The 25,654-nt window shown below is 40.9% G+C and overlaps 1 protein-coding gene across 2 annotated transcripts; it reads right to left on the bottom strand.

Moving 5' to 3' along the window:
• On the bottom strand, nucleotides 1,028-25,654 carry SLC19A3 (solute carrier family 19 member 3). Of its 2 annotated transcripts, none has more exons than XM_005676642.3 (6): nucleotides 21,451-21,616; nucleotides 10,567-10,718; nucleotides 6,438-7,248; nucleotides 4,630-4,822; nucleotides 3,030-3,171; nucleotides 1,028-2,252 (listed from the first exon to the last, which is right to left on the bottom strand). In XM_005676642.3, exons 2-6 carry the CDS (start codon nucleotides 10,714-10,716, stop codon nucleotides 2,091-2,093), a joined length of 1,458 nt encoding a protein of 485 aa, XP_005676699.1. In that variant the 5' UTR covers nucleotides 10,717-10,718; nucleotides 21,451-21,616; the 3' UTR covers nucleotides 1,028-2,090. The 2 variants fall into 2 exon arrangements, with proteins under 2 accessions (XP_005676699.1, XP_005676700.1); XM_005676643.3 differs by lacking the exon at nucleotides 21,451-21,616 and adding an exon at nucleotides 25,520-25,654 and having other exon boundaries at nucleotides 1,034-2,252.

Genomic DNA, 25,654 nt, shown 5'->3' with positions numbered 1-25,654 from the left:
GAGATGACTCATTGGAAAATACTTTGATGCTGGGAGGGATTGAGGGCAGGAGAAGAAGGGGACGACCGAGGATGAGATGGCTGGATGGCATCACGGACTCGATGGACAGGAGTCTGAGTGAACTCCGGGAGTTGGTGATGGACAGGGAGGCCTGGGGTGCTGCGATTCATGGGGTCGCAAAGAGTTGGACATGACTGAGCCACTGAACTGAACTGAACGCCTTTATATGTATTTTCTTACTAGTCAAGAACAAGGTAGCTGACTCCATATGTTTAGGTGTTGTTAAGTAATTTTCACAAGTGTTTTCAGGCATATTCTATATGTCTTACACACTTATTGAATTGTTAGATTAACATAATCTTAGATATTTTATTTTTATTCTACTATAAATGTGGCCTTTTACTCACATGTATCTTCTAAATGGTTGTGGTATCACAAAAACTCTTGATTTCTATACACTTACTTTCTCTACTACTATTTGTTTTTATTTAAGTCTCTTTGATGCATATCTATAGCCTCCGGAATTGTGACAGTCTTTCCTCCTTCTTTTCAATTTTTTTTGTTTGTTTTACGGCATGTTGCACAGCTTGTGGGATCTTAGTTCCCAGATCAGGGGTCAAACCTGGGCCCTCGGCAGTGAAAGTGCAGAGACCTAACCACCAGACCCCCAGGGAATTCCCCTTCTTTCCAATTTTTGACTTTTCGTTCTTTATCTCACTGTGTTGACTAATATCTTCACTACAATAACCAAGAAGGACAACAGTGGTCATTCTTTCCTTGTTTTTGATACAATTATGTATTAGCTTTCTCCACTAAGTAAGTATGTTGATTTTTGGACTGAATTTTAATTTTTCATCCAGTGACTGAATTTTGAGATTTGGAGAAAATTCTATTGGAAAGACAAATATTGAATCAGCATTCTTTTTTCCCACTGGTAGATTGTTCAATGGGACTGTTGTTGCAGTTTGAAAGGACATGCAAACTCAGACATTTTTCAGCACATTTCATCAAAAAATTAGAAAGGCTCTTTTTTTGCACACATCTATTTTATTTAGCACAATTTCTCCCATCTAAAAATTAGATTTTCTTATTTACAAATACTTCTAGAAATCCCTAAAACGTCTACTTAGGTTTTTCTGTTTTAGGCAGACATCACACTGACATGATATTAAAACACCTCTCTGGAGTCAAGATAGTGAGTGATAAGTGATAGTCACACAATTGTGTCTGAATCTTTGTGACCTCATGGACTGTAGCCTGCCGGGCTCCTCTGTCCATGGGATTCTCCAGGCAAGAATACTGGAGTGGGTTGCCATTTCCGTCTTCAGGAATCATGACAGGAGAAAGTTTATTGCCTCTCCTGGGACCACTGGAAATTGGCATGAATGTCATTCTGTGGCCACACAGGAGTGTCTGAAGCTATTTCTGAGGTAGAGTTTCAACAACAAAGCTCAGCAGAGCACAAAGTGAGAAGTCACCTTGAAAAAAATTAAGTGGTGATATTAACAAATAATAGCTTGTGAATAATACTGTGTTCTCAGGAGAGAAAAGGAGTCCTTACAAATGGGACCCAGTCTTATAATTTTCCCAGGGAACTGTATGTTTTGAAGAAATATATTTAATGGAAGAAGGACAATGGTTCATGTGACAAAAAATGTCCATTGCATTGCCTATTTTGGTAAAATAAAACAAATATCTAAGAAAGGAACAAGGTCACTTCAGTTAGTAATTTTGTTCACAGCTGGGGAACATCAACTTAAGGACGACTGGGGTTTTTTCATGGTTTGTTTGCATACCATGTGCGTATCCTTGTAAGCGAGCAACACCAGAATTTTTCAGTCATGGCTGTTCACTGGAGTTCCCCGGCGTGGGTTGTTGAATTGCGATGATAGCCCTGGTCAGCTGCACCCAGGTCAGGTGGGCACACAGACATCTAGTCCAAAGCTGAAGTTTCCTGGTTTTGAAAATGTTCGTTGGAATCTAGACCTGTGAAGGGTGTTAATATATGACACTCAGTATATATGTGAGTGTGACCAGCAGAGTCCTTGCTCAGAGGCTGCAGTGGTTGACAGAGGTTAGAGCTTTGCTCATTAGACGTTCTTTGGTTCCTCTGGGTGTGGCCTATATTGATTCCGACTTGTAGTAACAGAGTTCTGTACTCTCTTTTGGCATGTGGCTGAGTAGATAATGTATATGCTTCTCATTAGGAAAATGCCAGCAATGGCTGCAAAGTAACTTCCATAAACTAAAAACTAGAGAAAAACAAACAGAGTGAATTAGACACACATGAAATATGGTTGTCCTTAATAATACACAGCGATGCTATTGATTTACTTGGATTATGGGGTTACTGAGACCTAAGATCTTAATACAGATCTTTTAGATTTGCATAAAACTTCCTTCTCCCCTTTTAGAAGAACCGGGTGTGAAAGGATAAGCAATGCAGTAATTAAGAGTGTGGGCTCTAGAGTCAAGGTTGCTTGGGTTAAATTCTAGCAGATACCACTAATGGTAAAAAACAAAACCACTAAATCCCACTGATGAATGTGTCCATTTTTGGAGAATAGTGCATATGTAGTATCTCCAGGAATGGATTATAAACACAGGTTATTTTTCACCTGCCTTATCCCCTTTATTTCGGAACCATAAGTAAAACGTGATGCTGGTCTAATTTTAAGTCTCTCAGTGCTCAAGGGAAAAAGGAAGTAGACTCGGTAAGCATGTCCTCCTCCCCAGTGGCATCTTAGTAAACCTTGGTCCTAGACTATGGGAAGGAGAGGAGACATAAGGGGGGCATGGCAGTGAGCGTCACTTGATGGGGCTTTAGGAGCCAAAGCAAATGCTAACTTATAGTGATTACTGCTCAAAATCTGCTTGATTTTACAGTTGGTAATTAAAGGAATGGCTTAAAATTTCCTAGCCAAGGAATTCAAGACATTAAATACTGGCAGTGGTAAGGCTGAACAAAGCCCCTTCATTCTACGCTCCCCCAATTACATGAATAGGTAAGTGGAAGTATTGCAACCTACCTGAATGCTGATTGGAAGCCCCAGTCCTCCCTGATCTACTACAATTACAGTTATAATGGTCTGAATCACCAGGGCAATGAAGGTATTGATTCCAAACACCAGGGCATAGCGTTCCACACTCAGATTAACAGCGATCTGAAACCTGTCATTCAACACATAATAGCTTTTAAAACATGAACATACATGGGATTCTTATCTTTAAAAGACAGAGACGGAAGAGAAAGTGTCTTACTAACAGAACTTTTTGTCTAAATCTCCTCTAGTATAGACAAACAGGCAGAGGAGAGAAAAAAATATATATATACTTACAGGCTGAATTAAAATGTAGTTAAAGGAAATATGGAAAAATTGCTCCTATCCAATTTAATACTTTTGGAAATCAAACCTAAATGTTCTAGTTCTCATAACTTGAGAATATGAGAGGCTATCTGATCTTAGACACTGTTTCACAGTGAATTTTTTATGAAAATCAGCAACATCCAACCTAAGGAATTTTTTGGACAGTTATTCTTTTTATTGTTGACTTTATCGGCAGTTTTAAAGTTTTGTAGGGGAATTGTTCTTTGGAAAATCCAAACCATGACTGGTGGTATAACTGAGTGAATCTATAACTAACTTCTTTTTTAAAAAAATAATTATATAGATTTTGAAGTCTTATTACAAAACAATTTTGAAAGGCTGGCAAATATATATTTGCAGTTCTTCCTTGGAATGAAGGCAAAAGGCTTTGGGTTCTGAATATTCTTAAAATGAAAAGAAATAATGTTATTCTACCTTAACAAAATATATTAAAAAAAACCTCAAGACATGAGTTTGATACATTAACTTGATTCCATTCAGTGAAAAAAAAAAAAAAAAAAGAGCATGCCACAAATTTCACCTCTTTCCTATGTTTTTCCTATGTTTCATGATCTTTTCTCAGGGTCTTTATATTTCTGTGTTTTGTCAATTACTTATCAAGCATTTTTCACAGATTAAAACCTAAAACTTCATAAAGCTTTTGGCACTACTTCTTTTATGTGTTTGAAATTCAAATGTTTCTTATCTCTTTCAGTGAAACCAAATCATATTTCCTATACTCAACTTTCTCTGCACTTAAATGTGGAACCAAATTCTTTTAATCATTAAAAATCGCTGGGATTTATAGTTTCCTGTGATTTTTGCATTTACTTTTTTTCAGTATCCAACTTCTTATGACGGGCTGAGAATATTTTGTTTCATACAAAAGTATATGCCTGGAATTGCTCTAGCAACCAAGTGAAATTAGAGATGAAATCTCAACTTAATCACAAATCAAATTGCATCATACTATGCAAACCAGAAAATTGCTTGAAATAAAAATTATAACTGACACTGTAACATGCCTTTGGTTTATGACCTTACAAAACATTTTTCCTTGCTGACTAATATTATCAGTATTCAATGGGTAAACAATTGAGTGAAAAGATAGCTTAACTGTGCCTAATTTAATATGAAGTAGTCAACATTTAATATTGCATTGATTAAAATCCTTCCAAAGTTCTCAGTGGAATTACAGGAATACAGAAAAGAGAACATGGCATCGTCTTGGGAGTGGGAAGAAATGCTTAGTAATACTTACACTGCTATGGTGATAAGGAGCATATAGACAGTCTTGAATATCAAATAGCCAGTGTAGCACGCCCATATGTTGGTCGTGTAATGCATGAGAAATAGAGAACCTGCATTGACAACTGAGAAGATGGCCAGAGCCAGCTCTCCCAGAAGATCCCAGTTGACTTTCACGTAACCCACTGCGAAGGCAGCCAGGGCCCCTACAGAAGAAACATTAAGGAAGATCCAACGTACCCAATGAAATATTAACATGCTGTCTTAAGAATTCAGGTTTCAGGCAATTCTGAAAGAGGAATATATTACTTTCACAAATTGTGAAAATAATATGGCCCGCTAAAAGGGGATTTATCCACCTCTCAAGCGTGTTTTCCCTTGGCTACTGTCTCTAATTTCTATTCTTTCAAACATTTAGTTGCCACACTTAAAATTAGCATCAACTATATGCCAAACACTGTTCTATGCACCAGAAAGGTTCCAGTGGGACCAGAAAGGTTCCTAATCATCAGAGTGGGGGAAAAAGATACATAAACTCAGTTGCTTACTATAACAAGCTCAGGGCAGGGATAGATAAAGATGAAACAATTGTTCTGGTAGTACACCTAGCCTGTTCATGTTTGCCTTTCTTTGTTGTTTTTCTCAGCAATACGTAAGTTCATGTTTGCCTTTCTTTGTTGTTTTTCTCAGCAATACGTAACAGATATTTTGCACTGGGTAGTAAGTTTCAGTCATTAATACTAATCTTCATCTTTCTTCTAATCCCCATCCCAATGTCTTCAAGATCTGGCTTAATCTACTTCAGGTTTGAGGTGAACAAGTTACAGAATTTAAGAGACTGAGTAATTGACAGAAATTAGGGTTAGCAATTATAGTTCTCTTTAAGGAAGGGAGAGGTATTTATGTTTTGAATTACCGACATTTGATTAACTTTTCCACATGTAATGTAGGCAACAACCATTACTACAAAAGAAATAAAATTACTTTTCTTCTCAGAACTTGAAATGTGGAATAAATAATTTCGGTGAACCAATTCCAAGACTGCCCTGGTTTCTAGGAGTTTAAATGTAAGTCTTCTTAAAAGGGAAACAATAGTAAAATGGATGCCGCATGAAGTTTCTGAAGTTTTTTTGTAAAGGAGGGTGTGGAAATCTCCTACTTCCTAGAAAATATCTTCAAAGCCTTAGCTGAATTTAAGTTTCTGTTAACCAGGATATAAATATTTATTGCAGAGTGAACTTCAAAGGCAGACTTCTCTCTGATATTAGAATCTGGACTCTCAAATACCTTCCACTTCTGATTTAAACCTCATGAGAAAGCTAATTTTGGAAACGTGTGGTGTAGAACCTGGAATTGCTTAAAGACCGGCACTAGCTAAACCAAATTCTTTATTAACAAAAACCCTTCCGGTGAAAATTTGCAAGTCTTACTATTTCAGTTCATTTTCTTAGATAACAAAACACCTTGTTTATATATTAATACACAATGGCCATTTTCTTTTTGATATTAAGTGAAAGAAAAGAGGGCATTATTAACACTTTTCTTGATGAGGAAACGGAATTTTAGGAATCTGGTTAAGAATGGAATCACTTGGTGTTGAATTCTGAACTCTTGAGTTACCTGTAACAAATTAAACAGAAATGTCGTGTCTCTCTTTTTCCCCCATTGCCTTCTATTCCTGAAAATGATTAATATGCCTTCTGAACAGACGTAATTTACCACTGTGGAGAATTTAGCAACTGGAGAAATGAATTTAGTTTGCGGGGGTGGGGGTGGGGTGGGGATTGGGCAAGAAAGGAAGACAGATCAATGCTTACTTACCTCCAAAGGTTGCAATAGCTTCTACTGCTCCATTATATACTGAAATCTGGGACGGTGCTTTGTAATCCCACAGGACTTGAACATAGTTCAAAACCTGGTTATAACCTGCTGTGGAAAAAGCCCACCACAGGGACCAGTAAAACAGTTGTTTTGAGGAGTAACACTGCTTCAAATCTTGTAACCACTGCACAAAAACTCTCAGAGCTACATTTCCTGGCTTTGGGTTGGTCACCTGGCCATCATCTGGGTTCCCTGAATCAGTGAACACTTCTTTTCCCACTCGTTTGTGATCCTGTTGAGGTTCTTCTGAGACAGTGTCCATTCCTGGTGGCTTTGGAAGGGCTTCTTGGCTGGGTTTTGCATGAAAAAACATGCTCTTCTTAGGCATGGGTAGGAAAAGTGAGAAGAGGAAGGCCACGGAGACAGAGGCCAAGGATATGACGTTGAGGTAGAAGTAGGACAGGCCGGCCAGGGATACCAAGAGCTGGGCCAGCGCGGAGGCCGCCGTGTAGGCCACCAGCGTGACACTCCTGCAGTAGCCGCTCACCTTCTGGTAGTGCTCCGGGCTGACCACGCTGTAAATGTAGGCATAGTAGGCCACCTCGGTGGCGGTGACCATCCCATAGAAGAATTCCAGCACCTGCATGGTCCTGACTCCTTGGCCAAACAAGAGCAGCAGCCAGCAAATGATGAAGCTAATCCCCTGGAGGATGATGACTGGCTTGTAGCGGACATAATCGGTGAGGATAAAGACTGGGAGCAGTAGTGCCAGGTAAGAGTAGGTCCACACGGGGAAGATCTCATTTGTGAGCTGCAGAGGTGGAAAATGGATTCTGTGACCACAAAACACTGGGAAGTGAGGAGGGTTACCTTTCTCAGACTTGTGTATTACTAAAGTGTTCATCCATGTGGCTTGCCCAATAAAAAACTTTGTATCTAATCAGATAGGGTGCTGTGCTTAGTTGCTCAGTTGTGTCTGACTCTTTGTGACCCCCATGGACTGTAGCCCGCCAGTTCCTCTGTCTGTGGGGAGTTTCCAGACAAGAATACTGGAGAAGTGTCCCACGCCCTCCTTCCGGGGATCTTCCCAACCCAGGGATTGAACCCAGGTCTCCTGCATTGCAGGCAGATTCTTTACCGTCTGAACCAGCTGGGGAGCCTTAATTAGATAGGGTATCTTCACATGACGAGAAAGCAGAATAGAAAACTGATTTTCAAGGAAACCCAAGGAAAGGAGAACTCCCCCACCCCCTCAAAAACCCACTTTGTACCTCTACATGCATTTTACTACAAGAATATATCAGCTTAACATGCAATCGGAACTTTGTGGGTTAGTTGCCAAGTCACGTCCGACTCTTTCAAGACCCTATGGACTGTAGTCCACTAGGCTCTTCTTATCCATGGGATTTCTGAGGCAAGAACAGTGGAGTGGGTTGCCATGTCCTTCTCCAAGGGATCTTCCCGACCCAGGGATCGAACCTGCATCTTCTCTGCTGGCAGGTGGTTTCTTTTCCACTGAGCCACCAGGGAAGCCCAATGTGAACTACACTAACTGTACGCACACCAGAGTCCAGGCATACCTCATTTTATCGTGTTTTGCAGATACTGGGCTTTTTACTTTTTGTTCTTTTTATTTATTTTTACAAATTAAAGGTTTGTGGCAACCTGCATTGAGCAAGACTATTGGTGCCATTTTTCCAGCAGCACTTGCTCATTTCTTGCCTTTTTTGGTCATATTTTGGTAATTCTTGCAATATTTAAAGCTTTTCCATTGTTATTATGTTTGTTATGGAATCTACGATCAGTGATCCTTGATGTTACTATTGTAATTGTTTTGGCATTTTTTTAGCAATATTTTTCAATTAAGGTATATACTATTTTTTGGCATAAAGCTATTGCATATTTAATAGTCTTCGCGTGAAAGTCATGCTCAGCTGAGACCATTACTTGCTCAGTCATGTCCGACTCTTTGCAACCCCCTGGTCTGTAGCCCACCAGGTTCTTCTGTCCATGGAATTCTCCAGCAAGATTACTAGCATGGGTAATCATTCCTTTCTTCAGGGGATCTTCCTAACCCAGGGATCGAACCCAGGTCTCCTGAATTGCAGGCAGCTTCTCTACTGTCTGAGCCACTAGGGATTAGTACGGTATAAACATAACTGTTTTATGCACTTGGAAATAAAAAAAAATTCATGTGACTCACTTTATTGCGTTGTTTGCTTTACTGTGTCTGTAACCAAGCAATGTCTCTGAAGTATGCCTGTAAACTAGTTAAAAATTGTTCAACAGACCTGTGGGCTTTTCAGGCTATTAAGAAAATACTATCCTTGTCTCGCCTGAAGATTAACAACACTTGATAAAAGCAGCTACAGTGTTAGAAGAATTCAGCAACCTTTATCTTTGTGTTGATTCACCATTATGGCAAAAAATCTTAGCCCGTGCAAGTCTGAATGAACCCACACAGGAAGACAGCAAACAGTAAATCACCCTGCAGAATTACGATGTGGGAACAAGCAACAAATTTCGTCTCCTTCCTGGACAAACTGGATGGGCTTCCAACGCCGTTTCTCTTCAATTCTGTTGATTTATCTCTGTTTATTCAATTCTCCGTCTCAGCTTAATACGAGTTGTCTCGTGGATTTAGTCAGAAATGCAGGGGACCTCACTGTTCATTCATAGAAAGCAGTGAAGAAGTTGTCTGGCGCATGGTGGGTACAGGAGTAGGTCAGCCACAGCAGCCTCTCTTCTGTGCCCCCTGCTTCCTCCAGCAACCTCAGTGGGTTCCCGTTGTCAGTGACAATGGGGGAAGTTCAGTGATTTGAAAAGCTAGTGGGACTGGGCTGCGCCTTTGTGCTCTAGCTATTTGTCCACAGCAGCTCCCTGGTGGCTCATACAGTAAAGAATCTGCCTGCAATGCGGGAGACCTGAGTCAGGAAGATTCCCTGGGAAAGGGCATGGCAACCCACCCCAGTACTCTTGCCGGAGAATTCCATGGACAGAGGAGCCTGGCAGGCTACAGTCCATGGGACTGCAAAGAGTCGGCCATGACTGAGTGACTAACACTTTTTCACTGGTCCATAATGGTTGCAGAACTAGAGGCTTGGGGTTCGCTGGCCGATTCTGGACCTCTGTCTGTGGTCTGCTTTGTCTTAAGAGAGTCATGTTCCCGTCTCGGAAACTCTGAAATAGAGCTGCCCCTAAGTGATTTTATAGTGTAGCAGAATAAACTTGCCCTTCTGTCCTTATCGCCTTATCACCAAATAAAACAGCATCAATGACCCTTTCAAGTGAAGCCTCACAATCTGCAGTGTCTTCTTAGCTAGGGCTGGAGAACCAGCCTAGGGTGATTCTCCAACTGGGTCAGGGCACTTCCTTGTTATATATAAAAAAAAAAGGCGGTGGACCTTTTGAATTAGAGAATTGGAACTTCCAGGGAAGATAAAGCTGGGAGATAAACTGTTAATGTCTCATCTGCTGATAAACAGTTTTTCAAAATTAAGTGTCCTAAGGAAAGGCTTCACTGGTGGCTCAGATGGCAAAGAATCTGCCTGCAGTGCAGGAGACTTGGGTTCAATCCCTGGGTAGGGAAGATCCCCTGGAGAAGGGAATGGCAACCTACTCCAGTATTCTTGCCTGGAGAATTGCATGGACAGAGGAGCCTGGTGGGCTACAGTCCATGGGGTAGCAAAGAGTTGGAGACGACTGAGTAACTAACACTCTCAACATTTTCAAAGAAATGCTACATTTAAAAAAATATATTCTGCTTATACCCCAGCAAACTAAAAGTTTATTAGGACTAGATCCTGTGCCTGGCAGTGATTGTATTTTAGGATAAGTGTAACAGAATCAATGAGACTTGACATGTTCCCATGCATTAAGCCTAATGTTAGAACTCTGTAAAAGTGAAAATATTTATTATACATGCAATGTGTTTAGATTTCCCATCTTTACAAGTGTGAGGAATGAAGAGCGGTTTGAACAGTTCTATAAAATAACAAATACCATGAAAATGGGATTCACTGAGGTCAGTATGTTAATCTTATTTCCAGTTGAATGACACCCTGACTCTGTCCTTGTGTAAGTCCTGTAAGATTAAACAACATCAAGGTTCGTATGGATATTAACTTACCTCTGCACTGGTCAGGTTTTTATCTGGTCCAGATAAATACACCATAAGGAAGGGTTCTGAAGGTCTCATCATGGAGAAAAATCCAAACAGGCAGAGGATCACAGTGGGATAAATCCAAGACTGGCTCTCTGAAGTCTGGAAACAACTCATGGCTGATCAAGCGAAAACAAAACCAAAATGAACTGAGGTTTATTCTTTCTGGCATTCTGGATATCATGAAGAGCTGATTTCTAAATGTTTAATGAGAGGACAAAGTTTCCTCTATCTCAAGCTGACCTAAAAAGGTGAGTGATTAACAACTGCTTTCAAATATTTCTTACGGAAGCCAGTCAACCCTACTTTATCAACAAACTTCTTACTCATTATTGCTGGGAGTAGAGGCCCACTTCATTAGTGCTCTCCATCATAATCCTGGTAATAAGTAGCTACTAATAAGGGGTAGGGGCACGGCACCCACTCCAGTATTCTTGTCTGGAGAATCCCATGGACAGAGGAGCCTGGCGGGCTACAGTCCATAGGGTTAGAAAGAGTCACACACAACTGAAGTGACTTAGCATGCAATAAAGGGTAAGAGCTTCCCCAAAAGCTCAGTGGTAAAGAATATTCTGTAATGCAAGAGATGTGGCCTTGATCCCTGGGTAAGGAAGATCTCCTAAAGGAGGGAATAGTAACCCACACCAGGATTTTTGCTGAGAGAATCCCACGGACAGAGACACCTGGCAGGCTGCGGTCCATGGGGTCCCAAAGAGTTGGACACGACCGATGTGAATGAACAGGCACGCAATAAAGGGTAAACAATGGGCCAACAGACATGTGAAAGTAAGTAAAACATCGGTTAGTGAATCACTGGTGTACAGGCATACCCCAGAGATATTGCGAGTCTTTTAGACCACCACAGCAAAGCAAATACTACAATAAAGTGAGTCACACACTTTTTGGTTTCCCATTGCATACAAAATTGCGTTTACATTGCACTGTAGTCTATTATCTCTGCAAGAGCATTATATCTAACAAAGCACTGTGCATAACTTCACTAAAAAGTACTTTATTGCCAAAAAAATGCTAAGCCCTTTGTGAATCATAATAATCTTTCTGCCACACTAATATCCAAGATCACTAGTCACAGGTCACCATGACAAACATCATAAAAATGAAAAAGTCTGAAATACTGTGAGAATTACCAAAAGGTGACATAGAGACAGCTCAGCTCAGTTCAGCCGCTCAGTTGTGTCCGACTCTTTGCGATCCCATGAACTGCAGCACGCCAGGCCTCCCTGTCCATCACCAACTCCCGGAGTCTACCCAAACCCATGTCCATTGAGTCAGTGATGCCATCCAACCATCTCATCCTCTGTCATCCCCTTCCCCTCCTGCCCTCAATCTTTACCAGCATCCGGGTCTTTTCAAATGAGTCAGTTCTTCGCATCAGGTGGCCAAAGTATTGGAGTTTCAGATTCAGCATCAGTCCTTCCAATGAACACCCAGGACTGATCTCTTTTAGGGTGGACTGGTTGTATCTCCTTGTAGTCCAAGGGATTCTCAAGAGTCTTCTCCAACACCACAGTTCAAAAGCATCAATTCTTCGGCACTGAGCTTTCTTTATAGTCCAACTCTCACGTCATACATGACCACTGGAAAAACCATAGCCTTGACTAGATGGACCTTTGTTGACAAAGTAATGTCTCTGCTTTTTAATATGCTGTCTAGGTTGGTCATAACTTTCCTTCCAAGGAGTAAGCATCTTTTAATTTCATGGCTGCAGTCACCATCTGCAGTGATTTTGGAGCCCAGAAAAATAAAAGTCTGCCACTGTTTCCACTGTTTCCTCATCTGTTTGCCATAAAGTGATGGAATCGGATGCCATGATCTTCGTTTTCTGAATGCTGAGCTTTAAGTCAACTTTTTCACTCTCCTCTTTCACTTTCATCAAGAAGCTCTTTAGTTCTTCTTCACTTTCTGCCATAAGGGTGATATCATTGGCATATCTGAGGTGATTGATATTTCTCCCGGCAATCTTGATTCCAGCTTGTGTTTCTTCCAGTCCAGCGTTTCTCATGATGTACTCTGCATATAAGTTAAATAAGCAGGTTGACAATATACAGCCTTGACGTACTCCTTTTCCTATTTGGAACCAGTCTGTTGTTCCATGTCCAGTTCTAACTGTTGCTTCCTGACCTGCATACAGATTTCTCAAGAGGCAGGTCACGTGGTCTGGTATTCCTATCTCTTGAAGAATTTTCCACAGTTTATTGTGATCCACACAGTCAAAGGCTTTGGCATAGTCCATAAAGCAGATATAGATGTTTTTCTTGAACTCTCTTGCTTTTCTGATGATCCAGCGGATGTTGGCAATTTGATCTCTGGTTCCTCTGCCTTTTCTAAAACCAGCTTGAACATCAGGAAGTTCACGGTTCACGTATTGCTGAAGCCTGGCTTGGAGAATTTTGAGCATTTCTTTACTAGCGTGTGAGATGAGTGCAACTGAGGGGTAGTTTGGACACAGAGACAGGAAGTGAGCAAATGATGTTGGGGAAAATGGTGTGGATAGACTTGCTCGAGGCAGGGTTCCCACAAACCTTCTATTTGTAAAAATGCAGAATCTTCAAAGCGAAATTAAGTGCAATAAAAGCAAGTCTGTCTGTGCAAGACCTTCTATGAGGTCAAACCTAGAACAGAGATTGACTTGATCAAGGCTTCTATAATCTGCCTAGTACACTTTGCACAGGAACCTCTGACTCTGAAATCTTACTTAATATGCTGAAGGTATTTATTTACACAATTTCTCACCATCAAACTCTTTCCTTGCTTAGTATTGTGCTTGACACAAAACAGACATCCACATTATTTTTAAGTGTCTATGATCTGGGAATTAATAACTCTTTGGTTAAAAAAATTGAGCTGGTAAAGCTCTGACTTGCCATCTTTTTCACATTTCCCTTCTTTTCCATCCTGATGTAACTCTGTATTGTGAAAAGAATGCAGCCATGTCTCAGACTGTTATTCCACGTCTTTTTATGATGGGCCCCATCTCATCTCTAAGTCTGCAGTTTCACACTGCTCAATGGGGCAGGTAGCTTACTGATCATTCATATGAAGTTCATACTTCTTTTGCCAGCTCACCAATAACATTGCTTGAAATTCAAATTTCAGACAAAAACTCTAGTGAAGGATCTCATCCGCCAATGCACAGAAAAACAAGAACAACTAAGCCTTTATTTTATGGCAGCCACATTTGAGAACATCTTGCTTTTTCATGTGGATTACAATGCGTGACAGGAAATTCACTCTCATGCCTTCATAATTTTGCATCAAGTTTTCCTCTGTAAAGGGACATGTACTTTGGTGGTCTTAGACATGGTTAAGTTCTCCAACATAATTCATAGGAAAGATACTAACCTGCTGTGAGCCTGAAGCGTTTCTTCTGCACTGACCCTCTCTCTGTCTGCTGTCCACTGGGGCACTCTTGGACTGTTGGCTGCTAATGTCTGGCTGTTCTACCCCCACAGTCCTTACTCCCCCATCCCTCCTTCCTCCCACCCCTCGCCCCCTTCTCCAGGTCACCTTGTCAAGCACTTGCCTCACTGCATAGCCCTTCCCTATTCTGGCCAGTTACTGTGACTGTGAACTTGATTAGCATCAGAATCACTGGGGGTTTGGTGAAAATATGGCTTCCTGGACTCCAGCCCTTAAGTGTATGTGATTCATTCAGTAAGTCTAGTGAGGCCCATGAACCTACATTTATAGGCGCTGAGTGATTCTGATGCCAGAGCCCCAAGGACCCCTGGTCCTTTATCCACGCACTGGGCCGAGTGGCTCCATGCTGCAGGGTTGGGAGGGAAGTGGGTAGAAATCAACTAGGGAGCTTTCCCAAACCTACACATAGACCTATTACCCTGAAATTCTTTGCTGGTCCTCTAAATCCTGGAGCGTACAAGATAGGTGGAAGACAATCTGATGTTTCAGATAAGACTCTCAAACCCTGCCCTACCCACTAACCCCTTGATAGGCACACATAACTCTGCTTGTGACCTATTCTGTCCCATCCAACCTAAACTGCTTGTCCAGTCGTGGCCCCAGAGTGCTTGTGTTCAGCCCTAAACAAAACACCATGGCTTACGTGAGAGTAGGACCATAAAGAAGGCTGCGCGCCGAAGAACTGATGCTTTCGAACTGTGGTGCTGAAGAAGACTCTTGAGAGTCCCTTGGACTACAAGGAGATCAAACCAGCCAATCCTAAAGGAAATCAACCCTGAATATTCACTGGAAGGACTGATGCTGAAGCTGAAGCTCCAATACTTTGGCCACCTGATGCAAAGAGCCAATTCATTGGAAAAGACCCTGATGCTGGGAAAGATCGAAGACAAAGGAGAAGAGGGCAGCAGAGGATGAGATTTTTAGACAGCATCACCAATTCACTGGACATGAATTTGAGCACTATCTCCAGGAGACAGTGAAGGACAGGGAAGCCTGGCATGCTGCCATCCATGAGGTTGCAGAGTCAGACATAACTTAGCGACTGAACAACTGGCTCCTTCAGTTACCACAGCTATTAATGTATATTTATATATATATGGCTGCCCTGGTGGCTCAGAGGTTAAAGCGTACACATATTTTATTATACATTATATGATATATTTCAATGCATATATTATTTAAATAACAATTTTAACATATTATATTTTTATCAAATTGTATATTTATATTATATAATATAAAATTGTAATTTATGTATTATACATTATATATATATAAAGTATATACATGGCCCCCAATTTCTCAGACACAGAAACTGAGCCTCCCCAAAGCTCATGGCCACTCAGCTATAAAAGGCTAAAGCTGAGTTCAGGGCTGGGTTTGTTGGTTCCAAGTTTCTATCTTCCTTTTCTCTGATGGGTACTGCTTCCTACTTCCATGGCACCATTTCCACCACCTCCTCATTTCCTTGCCAGCTATCCTGGAAAGCGCTGTTGCTATGAGCTCTAGGATTCCAACCAAACAACCTGGTTATCACTCAAATCCTTGCTCTCCTATTGGAGAAACCTGAGGCTGCTGGTCTCACAATGATTGGAAGTTTTGGTCACGATATTTTTATCTTATCGAGATGCTACCATTTATTGTCATCATAGCTATGACTATGATAATCAAGTTACTTATGCAATTTCTTTGTACAATTTTTACATTTGGAAAATTATTTTAATTTTTTAAACTGAAGTACAGTCACTTAAAAGTATTGCATTTGTTTCAGGTATACAGCAAAGTGATTCAGTTATATATTTTTTTTCTTTTTCAGATTATTTTGTATTATAGATTATTAGAAGATATTGAATATAGCTCTCTGTGGTATACAGTAAATCCCTACTGCTCATCTATTTTATGTACAGTAGTTTTCATCTGTTAATCCCATACTCCTAGTTTGTCCCTCCCTACTTCCCTTTCTCCTTTGGTGACCAGAAGCTTGTTTTCTATGTCTGAGTCTGTTTCTATTTTGTATACACATTCATTTGTATAATTTTTTAAATTCCACATGTAGGTGGTATCATACAGCATGGTTTAGTCTGACTTATTTCACCAAGCATAATACTCTCCATTCATGTTGCTGCAGATGGTAGTATTCTATGGGTAACATTCCATTGCATACATACACACCACATCTTCTTAATTCAATTGTCTGTTGGGCTTCTTCCATGTCTTGGCTATTATAAAGAGTGCCACTCTAAACACTGGGGCGCATGTGTCATTTTGAATTAGTATTTTAATTTTTTCTGGATTATACACCCAGGAATGAAATTGCTGGATCATATGGTAATTCTATTTTTAGTTTTAAAGGATTCTCCATATTGTTTTCCTCCGTGGCTGCCAATTATTTTCATTTTTCTCTGAAAATTTTATGAAGTAGATAAAGGAGGTGGTATTGTCCTTGTTTTATATGTAATGAAACCAAGGGCCAGAGATCTGCACTGGTTTTCATGTTCAACCAACACTGAAACCTGGACTTGGACTTAGTTTTTCTAATTACAAGGTCAGTAATCTTTCCTCTCACACTGTGTTGAGCCTGCCTGGCTACATCCTCAGAATTCCAATTCCAATTTATTTTAGAACGGTGTCTTTCAGATGGTCAGTGTCAAAAAATTCTAGTGGGTTGTCAATAGGATTTTTAAAAAAAAGTTTCATAAAAAACATTAAGTATCAAAGTGCACTGCACAGTATGCCTCTTTCTTCCAAAACTTTTTGGATTATCAGTTCATCAATACAGTAGATCCTTGAACCACAGGGGGTTAGGGGGTGCCATCTTTTCACATACTTGAAAATCAGAGTAGAAGTTATAGTTGGCTTTCTGTGGTCCAGTGTTCTACTCTATTCACGATTCTGGATCCATGGATACAACCAAAGAGACTGCGTACTACTGTAGTATTTACTACTGAAAAAAGTATATGACCAAGCACACCTATGCAGCACAAAACCATGTTGTTCAAGGATCAGCTTTATGACCAAGACTTTACATTACATTACTGCAGATATAGCCACTGGCTTAGAAGTAAGGAGAGAACTCAATATCTAATCACATCCCTCATAATAAACTCACCTGTCTACGTCATCACAGAACACCTGTTCTGTCTGGGAGGCTCACAGCCTTCATGGCAATGCACCATCCTGAAAAGGCTGTTCTCTTGCTACTTTATCCATTTATCATTCCATTTGGACTCCATACAAAATTCTCCTCCTCCTAAAGAGTATTTTAAACTTCCCTTTGCTTCAGTGACTCTAACCTGAGGATATGAATCACGCTGATTTTCTGGGTTGGCAGTTTTGAAAGAACATGCTTATCTTTCCCCTTTCTGTGTTTTCCAAATATGACCATCCTTCCAAAAGTTGTTCTTGTGGCAGCAGTTCTCACATATTACTTCCATGCTCCATCACCATTTTTAAAAAGGTATAAAAACACTGCAGCAGGCCATAGGATGAAACAGGGGGAAAAAAGGAAAAAAAAAAGATGGTCTCCAAAGAAAATTCAGCCTATCAGGCTACCATGACTTGAAATCTACAATGAAGACCCTGTAAGTAACAAGGGAGGCTGAATGAATCAACAGAGATTTGGAGCCTGGGACACCCTGGAGTGCTCTTAGGAGGGCGAGCTCCTGCTGACAGGTGAGCTGAGCACTGAACTTCAGCCTCTGGTCACTGCTGAGCCACGGTGGCCCCTGGCAGGTCGCAGTCTCCTGGCTCAGCCTGCCCCGCAGACCAGATCTAGTTGTGCCATCTGTACACACAGGCAGCATATCACACGGGCCCTGGGCGTACATTGCCACGTGCACCACTGGGGCGACCAGCCAGCCCTTGGGGCCTTGAACAAGCCCCCAAACCACCAACACCTTTTCGACTGGAAGCGACTCTCCTAAACTACTCTGGGACCTACATGTTCTTCTCTCTTTTTGCTGGCAGGCAGAAAATGATTATATTTCATCAAAATCCACAGCCATCTCACCAGGGTCCTTTCATATTCTACTCTGAAGTCTCCAGTCTCTCAGTCTCTCCTTTGGATCCAGGTCTAGAAGGTCCCTTATTTTTACTGCTGCGTCCCTTTCTCAGGGTATGTGGGGACGGTAACCTTCTTAACATAATCTCTTTGCTGGCATGTCTTATCTGACTTCACTTTGAGGTGCTCATGAATTCTTCTTTATTTCTTGAAGAAAAAAAAAATGAAGGTTTACTTGTCTTTCAGCTACGAACAGTTGGGCTGGGTGTTTCCATCTGCCTTGGAAAAATTTGTTTCTATGCAATCTCTTACATGTTTTTAGTGTCTTGGTATAGAGTTCAGCTTTTCCTCTTCTCTTTTATTCCAAGAATTGCTGTGTTATTGACCTTTTCCGTTTCTATTGTTATTTAACCATATCCTTAAATCTTTCTAACTGCTTTCAAGCAAACATTCTTTTTCATATGAATGTGCATAGCTTTAGTAAATATCTTAGGTATTTCCTGGATTTTATAATATCATCTCTGAAACTCTCAGTTTTCTTATGCGGACTGCAAAAGAAGTTCATTTGTCATTATAATTCTACAATGTGGGGAAAATGAAACTTTTTTAAATGGAAAGCAAACAAAAAAATTGACTCCTTTTCAAAGAGTTGCAAGGTTAACCCAGAACTCACATTTCTTGGTTCTTGACGTCCAGACTCTCCACTTTGCTGTATGCCCTTCAGTTAATCTTCACCTGTAGACTCACTGTGTGGAACAAACCTTTTCCACATTTGTTCACATAAAAAATTTTCATGTATTATTCTTTGTTGCCACAAGGAAACATATTAGGTCTATGACAACTTCATCTAAATTTTAGGCATGGGCAGTGTCCCATTTCCTAATCCATAGCCTGTGTATATGCATAAAAACTTATGACCATAGGTATTTCTAAATATATATTTTCATTTGCATAGAAGTCAGCTATTAAAAAGCAAGAACTGTAGAGACTGGCATACACCAATGGGTTTTCTGGTTCTTTGAGGTCTGGGTAGATTTCCTAGCTAAAAATCTTAATTGATTAGATTCCTCCACCCACTCCCAGAAGATGGAATTCTGCTCAGAGCCAGTTTTCAGAGCTGTGGGGTTCCCTGAGGCAGGGGTCATGGTGACCTGATCAAAGACCTTCTCCAAATTTGGTTTTGCAGAAGTTCCCCAGAACATTTACCTGGAGTACAGGGATAGGTCAGCAGCAAGCAATCATTTTATCAAATCCTCTGCCATGCTTGTTTAGAAGATGCTGCCAGAACTAATTGAGATGCTAGTAATTTAGAGGGAAACTATCTAGAAGCCCCAGTCTCTAGCCCATTCCCATCAAGGGTGCATGACAAGACAACCAGCATCTGAGAAGGGGACTGGCCTAATTTTCACATTATTCTTCAGAATCTCACACCTATCTCAAACAACACAGCAAGAGACTGGTAATTTAAAAGGATCATGCATCTCACAGCCTCTAAATTCCAAACGGGTTGGGCAACTGGGAAGTAGATGATGTTCGCAAATGGCTTCACTGCCCAAGGCCCTAAGCCTTTGTGAAAACAGAGTTAGGGCCAATATTTGTTACATTTTCCAAAAAACTCAGGCTCCCCTTTTAGATTTTTCAACCCTGCCACACCAAGCCCCTTACCAGACAGAGGCAAATCAAAAATTTAATCACTGAAAACTAAAACATCTGCATTTTGCTGATAGAGTATAACAACTAATTATGCCTCTTAATCTATTTACTACTAAAACAGAAGAGAACATAATTTTGAGTAAAACATCCAAATCCAAGTCTGCTTAAGCAAGGCAAGCTGATGCTGGAGGAAGGCCTGGGGAAATGACTCCTGGGAACTGCTTAACTACTAACGCTCTGTTGCAAAATCAAGGTTGGAGAGTGGTTTCACCAGTTTCTAGTGAGAGACTGCATTTTAGCTGTGACTTCATCTTATTTAAAATGCATTAATATTTATCGCTACTTCATTCCATACACAAACACTAATTTCACATAATAGACTTTAGTACCAGAGAGTACCTTTTAGAAGAAAACAGATCTTTATGACCAGGGCTGGTAAATATTTCATTGCAATGACAACAAGGACTAAACTTAAAACAAAAAGAAAGATAAATGGAATTTCATTAAAAAACCATATTTGCTCTTTAAGAGATACCATTTAGAAACCAGAAAGGAAAATCACAGAAAATGCTTCATAACCACTAGAAGGTCTAAGTACAAAAACACTTGCATACCAAATGTTCACAAAGATTTAGTGCAGCTGGATTGAGACAGTTGCTTGGGACAAAGTGAAATGGTACCAACTCTTTGGAAAACCTTTTGGCAATCTATATAAGAAAGTTCATGTGATTCATAATAGTAAAAAAAAAAAAGGGAAGCAACTGAAATGTCCATTAAAAGGTGAATGAATAAACAATACTGTATATTTAAGCAACGAATACTGATTTTAATCAGCAATAGAAAAGAATGAATTATTTGCAAAAGTTTGGGTGAATATGGAAAACATGCTGTTCTAAAGAACCAAGACTCAAAGCCATACAGTTTTATTAATACATATAAAGCCCTAAGACAAGCACAACTAATCTGTAGTGATAGAAATTAGGTCAGTAGTTGCATGGGGTAGGAGATGTGGGTGGAGACTAACTGCAGTGGAACACAAGGGAACTTTCTGGAGTGATGAAAAAGCTCTACATCTTGATTGCAGTGGTGATTATAAACTTAGATTTGTCAGAATTTATTTGCATTTTATGTATATTTTATTATCTGCCTCAATAAAGATAATTTTTAAAAAAGGAGTGAATCATTAATACATGGACTAAAACAAGTAAATCTCAAATATTATGCTGCCTAAAAAAGTCCAGACACACAAAAACATCCTTATCTGATAAATCACTGATTAAAATCAGGAGGGGCAAGACGTGGGAACTGTCTGCAAAGGCGCATGAGAGAACTTTCTGGGGATAATGTAATATCCTAAATTCTGGTATACTAGTGTTACATACATGTATGCAATTATAGACACTCAAGCTAAAAATCTATACTTTGTATATTGCACGTACATTATACTTCAATTAACAGAAACATATCTCTTACCTTCCACTACCCTCCACCCACCATCAAAGCATTTTACTGTGTATGACTCTCCAAAGCCCTGGAACTTTCCTATTGCTGCAACTACTAAGGTTTTCCCAAATTCTACATTGGAGCAGGACCTCAATTTAATCTGAAAATAGAACAGCACCTTTGAAATTGGGTCTGTCCTAGAATATTAGAATGGAAACAGGGCTCATAAATCAAACCCAGGACAGGCCAACAAACTTTGCAAGTCTGACCACATATAGCATCCTAAAAAATAATACAGATAGAGTCAGAGTTACCTGTTCCTTCTGTGCCCTGAACTTATTTCTTCCTAGAACCTAGTCCAATTTCCTGCCTTCAGATCCAGCTTCGGCTCCTTCCTGCCACCAGCTGCTGTGAGTCCCTATCACAATGTCCCTTCCTTTCACTGGAGTCTCAAGTCCTCCTCCTTCAGAACTGAGCTGTCAGGAGCAATGGCTTTATATGCACCAAACCACACCTCCTTCTAATGGTTTCGTACTTTGGAACCCACCCTCTTCCGAAGCCACCCTCTTTGGAATGCTGTTGAATAAGATCGAGATTCAGATTTTTCTAAAACACAGATGACTGGAAGTGAAAGTTACTTGCACAGCTGTATCTGACTCTCTGTGACCCCATGAACTGTATAGCCTGCCAGCTCCTCTGTCCATGAAATTCCCCAGACAAGAATTCTGGCGTGGGTTGCTATTCCCTTCTGCAACAGATGATTAGGGAGGTAAACCTATCAAAACACTTTCCTCTGAGTAATATTACTAAAGTAATCTAGTTTCTTCAGAATTTTGTCAAAGTGACTTAGAATCGCAGGAAACTTTGAAGTAGCCCTATTACCCATCACGCACTCATAATCCTTCAGGTATCTCCCTCCTCCCAAACCAATCAAAACCAAAATCATGGACTCCTCACTGAAATGAAGCATCCACACAACTTCAAAAGGTAATTAGGTCCAGATATTCAATATGCTTCCCAGGTGGCTCAGATGGTAAAGAATCCTCTTGTCAATGCAGGAGACTCAGGTCCCATCCCTGGATTGGGAGGATCCCCTGGAGAAGGAAATGGCAACTCACTCCAGTATTGTTGCCTTGGAAATCCTATGGACAAAGGAGCCTCGGGGACTACAGTCCATGGGGTTCCAAAGAATTGGACACGACTTAGTGACTGAACAACAATAACATTCAATATTCAGGCTCAGATAGTTCTGCTTTTGGTCAAAACCATAGCAAGAGTAGATACCAGTGACCTTTAAAATACATACTTCAAGTCTTATTTTATCATATTTGGCATCACTTTTTTAATTTGCAAAAAACATTTGCTGACAAATTGATCATCTCCTCTCAGATTGTTTATTCTCTGTGTAACTATGGTTAGATAAATCTGGTGTCTGATGTACCTGGAGAGATATTCCTATTTAACCATCAAACTGGTGGATGACTTTGATAGAAGTCAACCATCACATCCAGTCACTGAAATGTGGTAACTAGTCAAAAATACGGAGTGGGTGGAAGTGGAGGGGAAAGTGGTGTTTCAAGGAAAACATAGGTATTATTTGAGCTATGTTACAACTCTGTAGTAACTTGGGCTTCCCTGATGGCTCAGGGGTTTAAGAATCCACCTGCCAATGCAGGAGACATGGGTTTTTTCCCTGGGTTGGGAAGATCCCCTGGAGAAGGAAAAGGCAACCCACTCCAGTATTTTTGCCTGAGAAATCCCATGGACAGAGGAGCCTGGTGGGCTACAGTCCATGGGGTCACAAAGAGTCAGACATGACTGAGCAATTGAGCCCTGAATTGTAATAACTCACAGGCAATGTGAAAGAACTTTTGTCTGTAGACATGAAAATGAGTTCTATCCAAGGAAGACATAGCCTTTTGCCCCTCTCTTCCACGGAAAACCAGTTTTACCTGCATTTCAACATTCCTGATCTATAAATGTACCAATTTCATGGATTCTTATATCTGTATGACTATTTCTTTCTGAAAATTATCTTTTAATACTTGCTAAGTATTTGCTGTGCCTCCGCCCTGTGCACATAACCTCTAATTTTCTCCTCTGAATTTAAATAACACGGGACTAGTTATTAAAACTACCAAAGCAACTTTAATATTTTGACATTTCACTACAGACTACCCAGCCTTAAGCTTGTTTATTTAATTTCCCCTCTCCCCTAGGTCTGGGTTTGCTGTGACCAGTGTGGTCCCGTGGAGACTTTGGAGTCTGAAGCCCATGTTCCTTCTTGCCCCACCCTTGTTTGTAGCATGTACTTAACTTTTCCAAGCTGCCTCTTAAAATGTAATCACATCCACTGCATAAAGTTGCATCAGGAATTGCTCCATCTGGTTCTTGGCCCCTATGAGGGACTCAGTCCACTTCCCTTCCCATTGCCTTCATATAGGCAAGCATTGCAAATCCAGCCAGAATGAACACAGCTGGGCCTGCATAGTTCAGAGACAGTAATTTCAGAAACATACACAGTAGTTAATTTCACCTAAACTGCTAAGGTTGTGTGTGTGTCTCTGGGTGTGTGTGTGCGTGCATGCTTGGTTGCTCTGTTGTATCCCACTCTCTGTGGCCCCATGGACTGTAGCCCACCATGCTCCTCTCTCCATGGAATTTTCTAGGCAAGAATACTGGAGTGGGTTGCCATTTCCTACGCCAGAAGGTTGCCATTTCCTACTCCGGGATGGAACCCATGTCTCTTATGTCTCCCACTAGCTTCCCTGGTGACTCAGACAGTAAAGAATCCACCTGCAATGTAAGAGACGGGGGTTTAATACCTGGGTTGGAAGATGACCTGAAGGAGGACATGGCAACCCACTCTAGTATTCTTGTCTGGAGAATCCCCATGGACAAAGGAACCTGGTGGGCTGCAGTTCATAGGGCCACAGAGTCAGACATGACTCAGAGACTAAGCACAGCGCCACCTGGGAAGACAGCCAAATCAATTCACCTTTAAATATTTACCCTTGAATTGCATTTACCATTACCCAAACTTGAGACACCACTGTTGGTCCATAACCAATAATGACCAAAAGAAACTAGTATTTTTGTCCACTGCAGCTACCACTAAGACAGTCTGAAGAAAAACATACCAGCATACTTCCCAGCTACCATGGGTTTGGTTCCAGACCACCCCAATAAAGCAAATATTGCAATAAGGAGAGTCACTGGAGCTTTTCGCTTTCCCAGGACATGTAAAAGTTGATGTTTACACTATATTGTAGTCTATTAAGCATGCAATAGCATTATGTCTTAAAAAATCCCATGTTCATACCTTGATTTACAAATACTTCAGTGTGAAAAAATGTTAACCATCATGTGAGCCTTCAGCAAATAGTGGGAGTAACAGCAAAACCCACAGACCACCGTAACAAATACAATAAGAATTTAAAAAGTTAGAAATACTGCAAAAATTACCAAAAGGGACAGACACAGAAGGGAGCAAATGCTGCTGCAACTATTGTGCGGATAGACTTGCTCGAAGAGGTGAGGCTGCCACAAACCTTCAGTGTGTATAAAAAACTCAACAAAGGGAAGTATGTCTCTATCTGGAAGTTAGATTTACGGCTCTTTAAAATATTTATCTTAATGAAACACATCTTCTACCTCAGGAGACTCTGATGTCTGCAGACGCAAAACTCTTCTGTGTATTTTTATAAGGTATTATTTCCATTACCCTTGAAAAATTTTAAGCACTCCACAAGCTCAAAATTTTTGCCTATTTACCGCGGCAACAAGGTCTTGATGAGTCATTGTTACACACGTTATTTGATGAATGGTATCCTTTCCAGAAGTATCACTGTAAGTTACGCGTTGCGTTATTTGTTAACTTCAATCAGAGTCGTCTCAACAGGGTCCCAGATCTCCTAACTTCAAAGTTTCCGTTCTTTCCCTCACTAGGACCTCTTCGACATTCTTGGATGAGGATTCAGAATTGTGCTTTAAGATTTCTTTACAGTTGACAATCTGTGACCATGGACGTAACCATGGGGAATGCTGGCCCTGTATCAGAACTCCGGATTTATGTAATCTGTTTTTTCCAGGTGGTTGAGAGTAACAATTCTAGCCAAATCTACTTGCGCGCGTCTCAGCACTGTGTTTGTCAGGACTGTGGATGGATCCCAGGGGAGCCGCAGCAGGAAGGAGCTGGCAGCCCGCCAAGGGCTGGGGATGGGCGGGGCAGGTCGCTCGTAACCCAGGCCAGTCTGAACCCGCCCGCGGCAGCGCAGGTGCCCGCCCCCTCACGCTCCCAAAGGTGGGGGAGGGGAGACAAGGCGGCCGAAGGATGAAGGTGTCTGTTTCATCAATTAATTTACCTCCCAGAGACATCCTTACCTACAGGAGGGGAATTCTGCTCACCAACTCGCTCACAGCGTGGGTTATCAAGCTCGGGGAACCAGCACCCTCGCCAGTCCAGTCCAGTGAACCAGGCTCTAAAGGTAGTGCGGGGCCTTGGGCGAGGCGGGGCCG

This window comes from Capra hircus, chromosome 2, assembly GCF_001704415.2.
Source record: "Capra hircus breed San Clemente chromosome 2, ASM170441v1, whole genome shotgun sequence".
NCBI lineage: Eukaryota > Metazoa > Chordata > Mammalia > Artiodactyla > Bovidae > Capra > Capra hircus.
The sequence above is the reverse complement of the archived record's forward strand: the minus strand, read 5'-3'. Positions and strand labels throughout refer to the sequence as shown.

Excerpts from the sequence above, each read along its gene's own strand:
- SLC19A3 (XM_005676643.3), bottom strand. The coding sequence starts at position 10,716 with ATGAGTTGTTTCCAGACTTCAGAGAGCCAGTCTTGGATTTATCCCACT. Across the intron at positions 7,249-10,566 it reads AAAACCTGACCAGTGCAGAG|CTCACAAATGAGATCTTCCC; the intron begins GTAAGTTAATAT and ends CCACCTCTGCAG. Across the intron at positions 3,172-4,629 it reads CTCCTTATCACCATAGCAGT|GTTTCAGATCGCTGTTAATC; the intron begins GTAAGTATTACT and ends GTTGAATGACAG.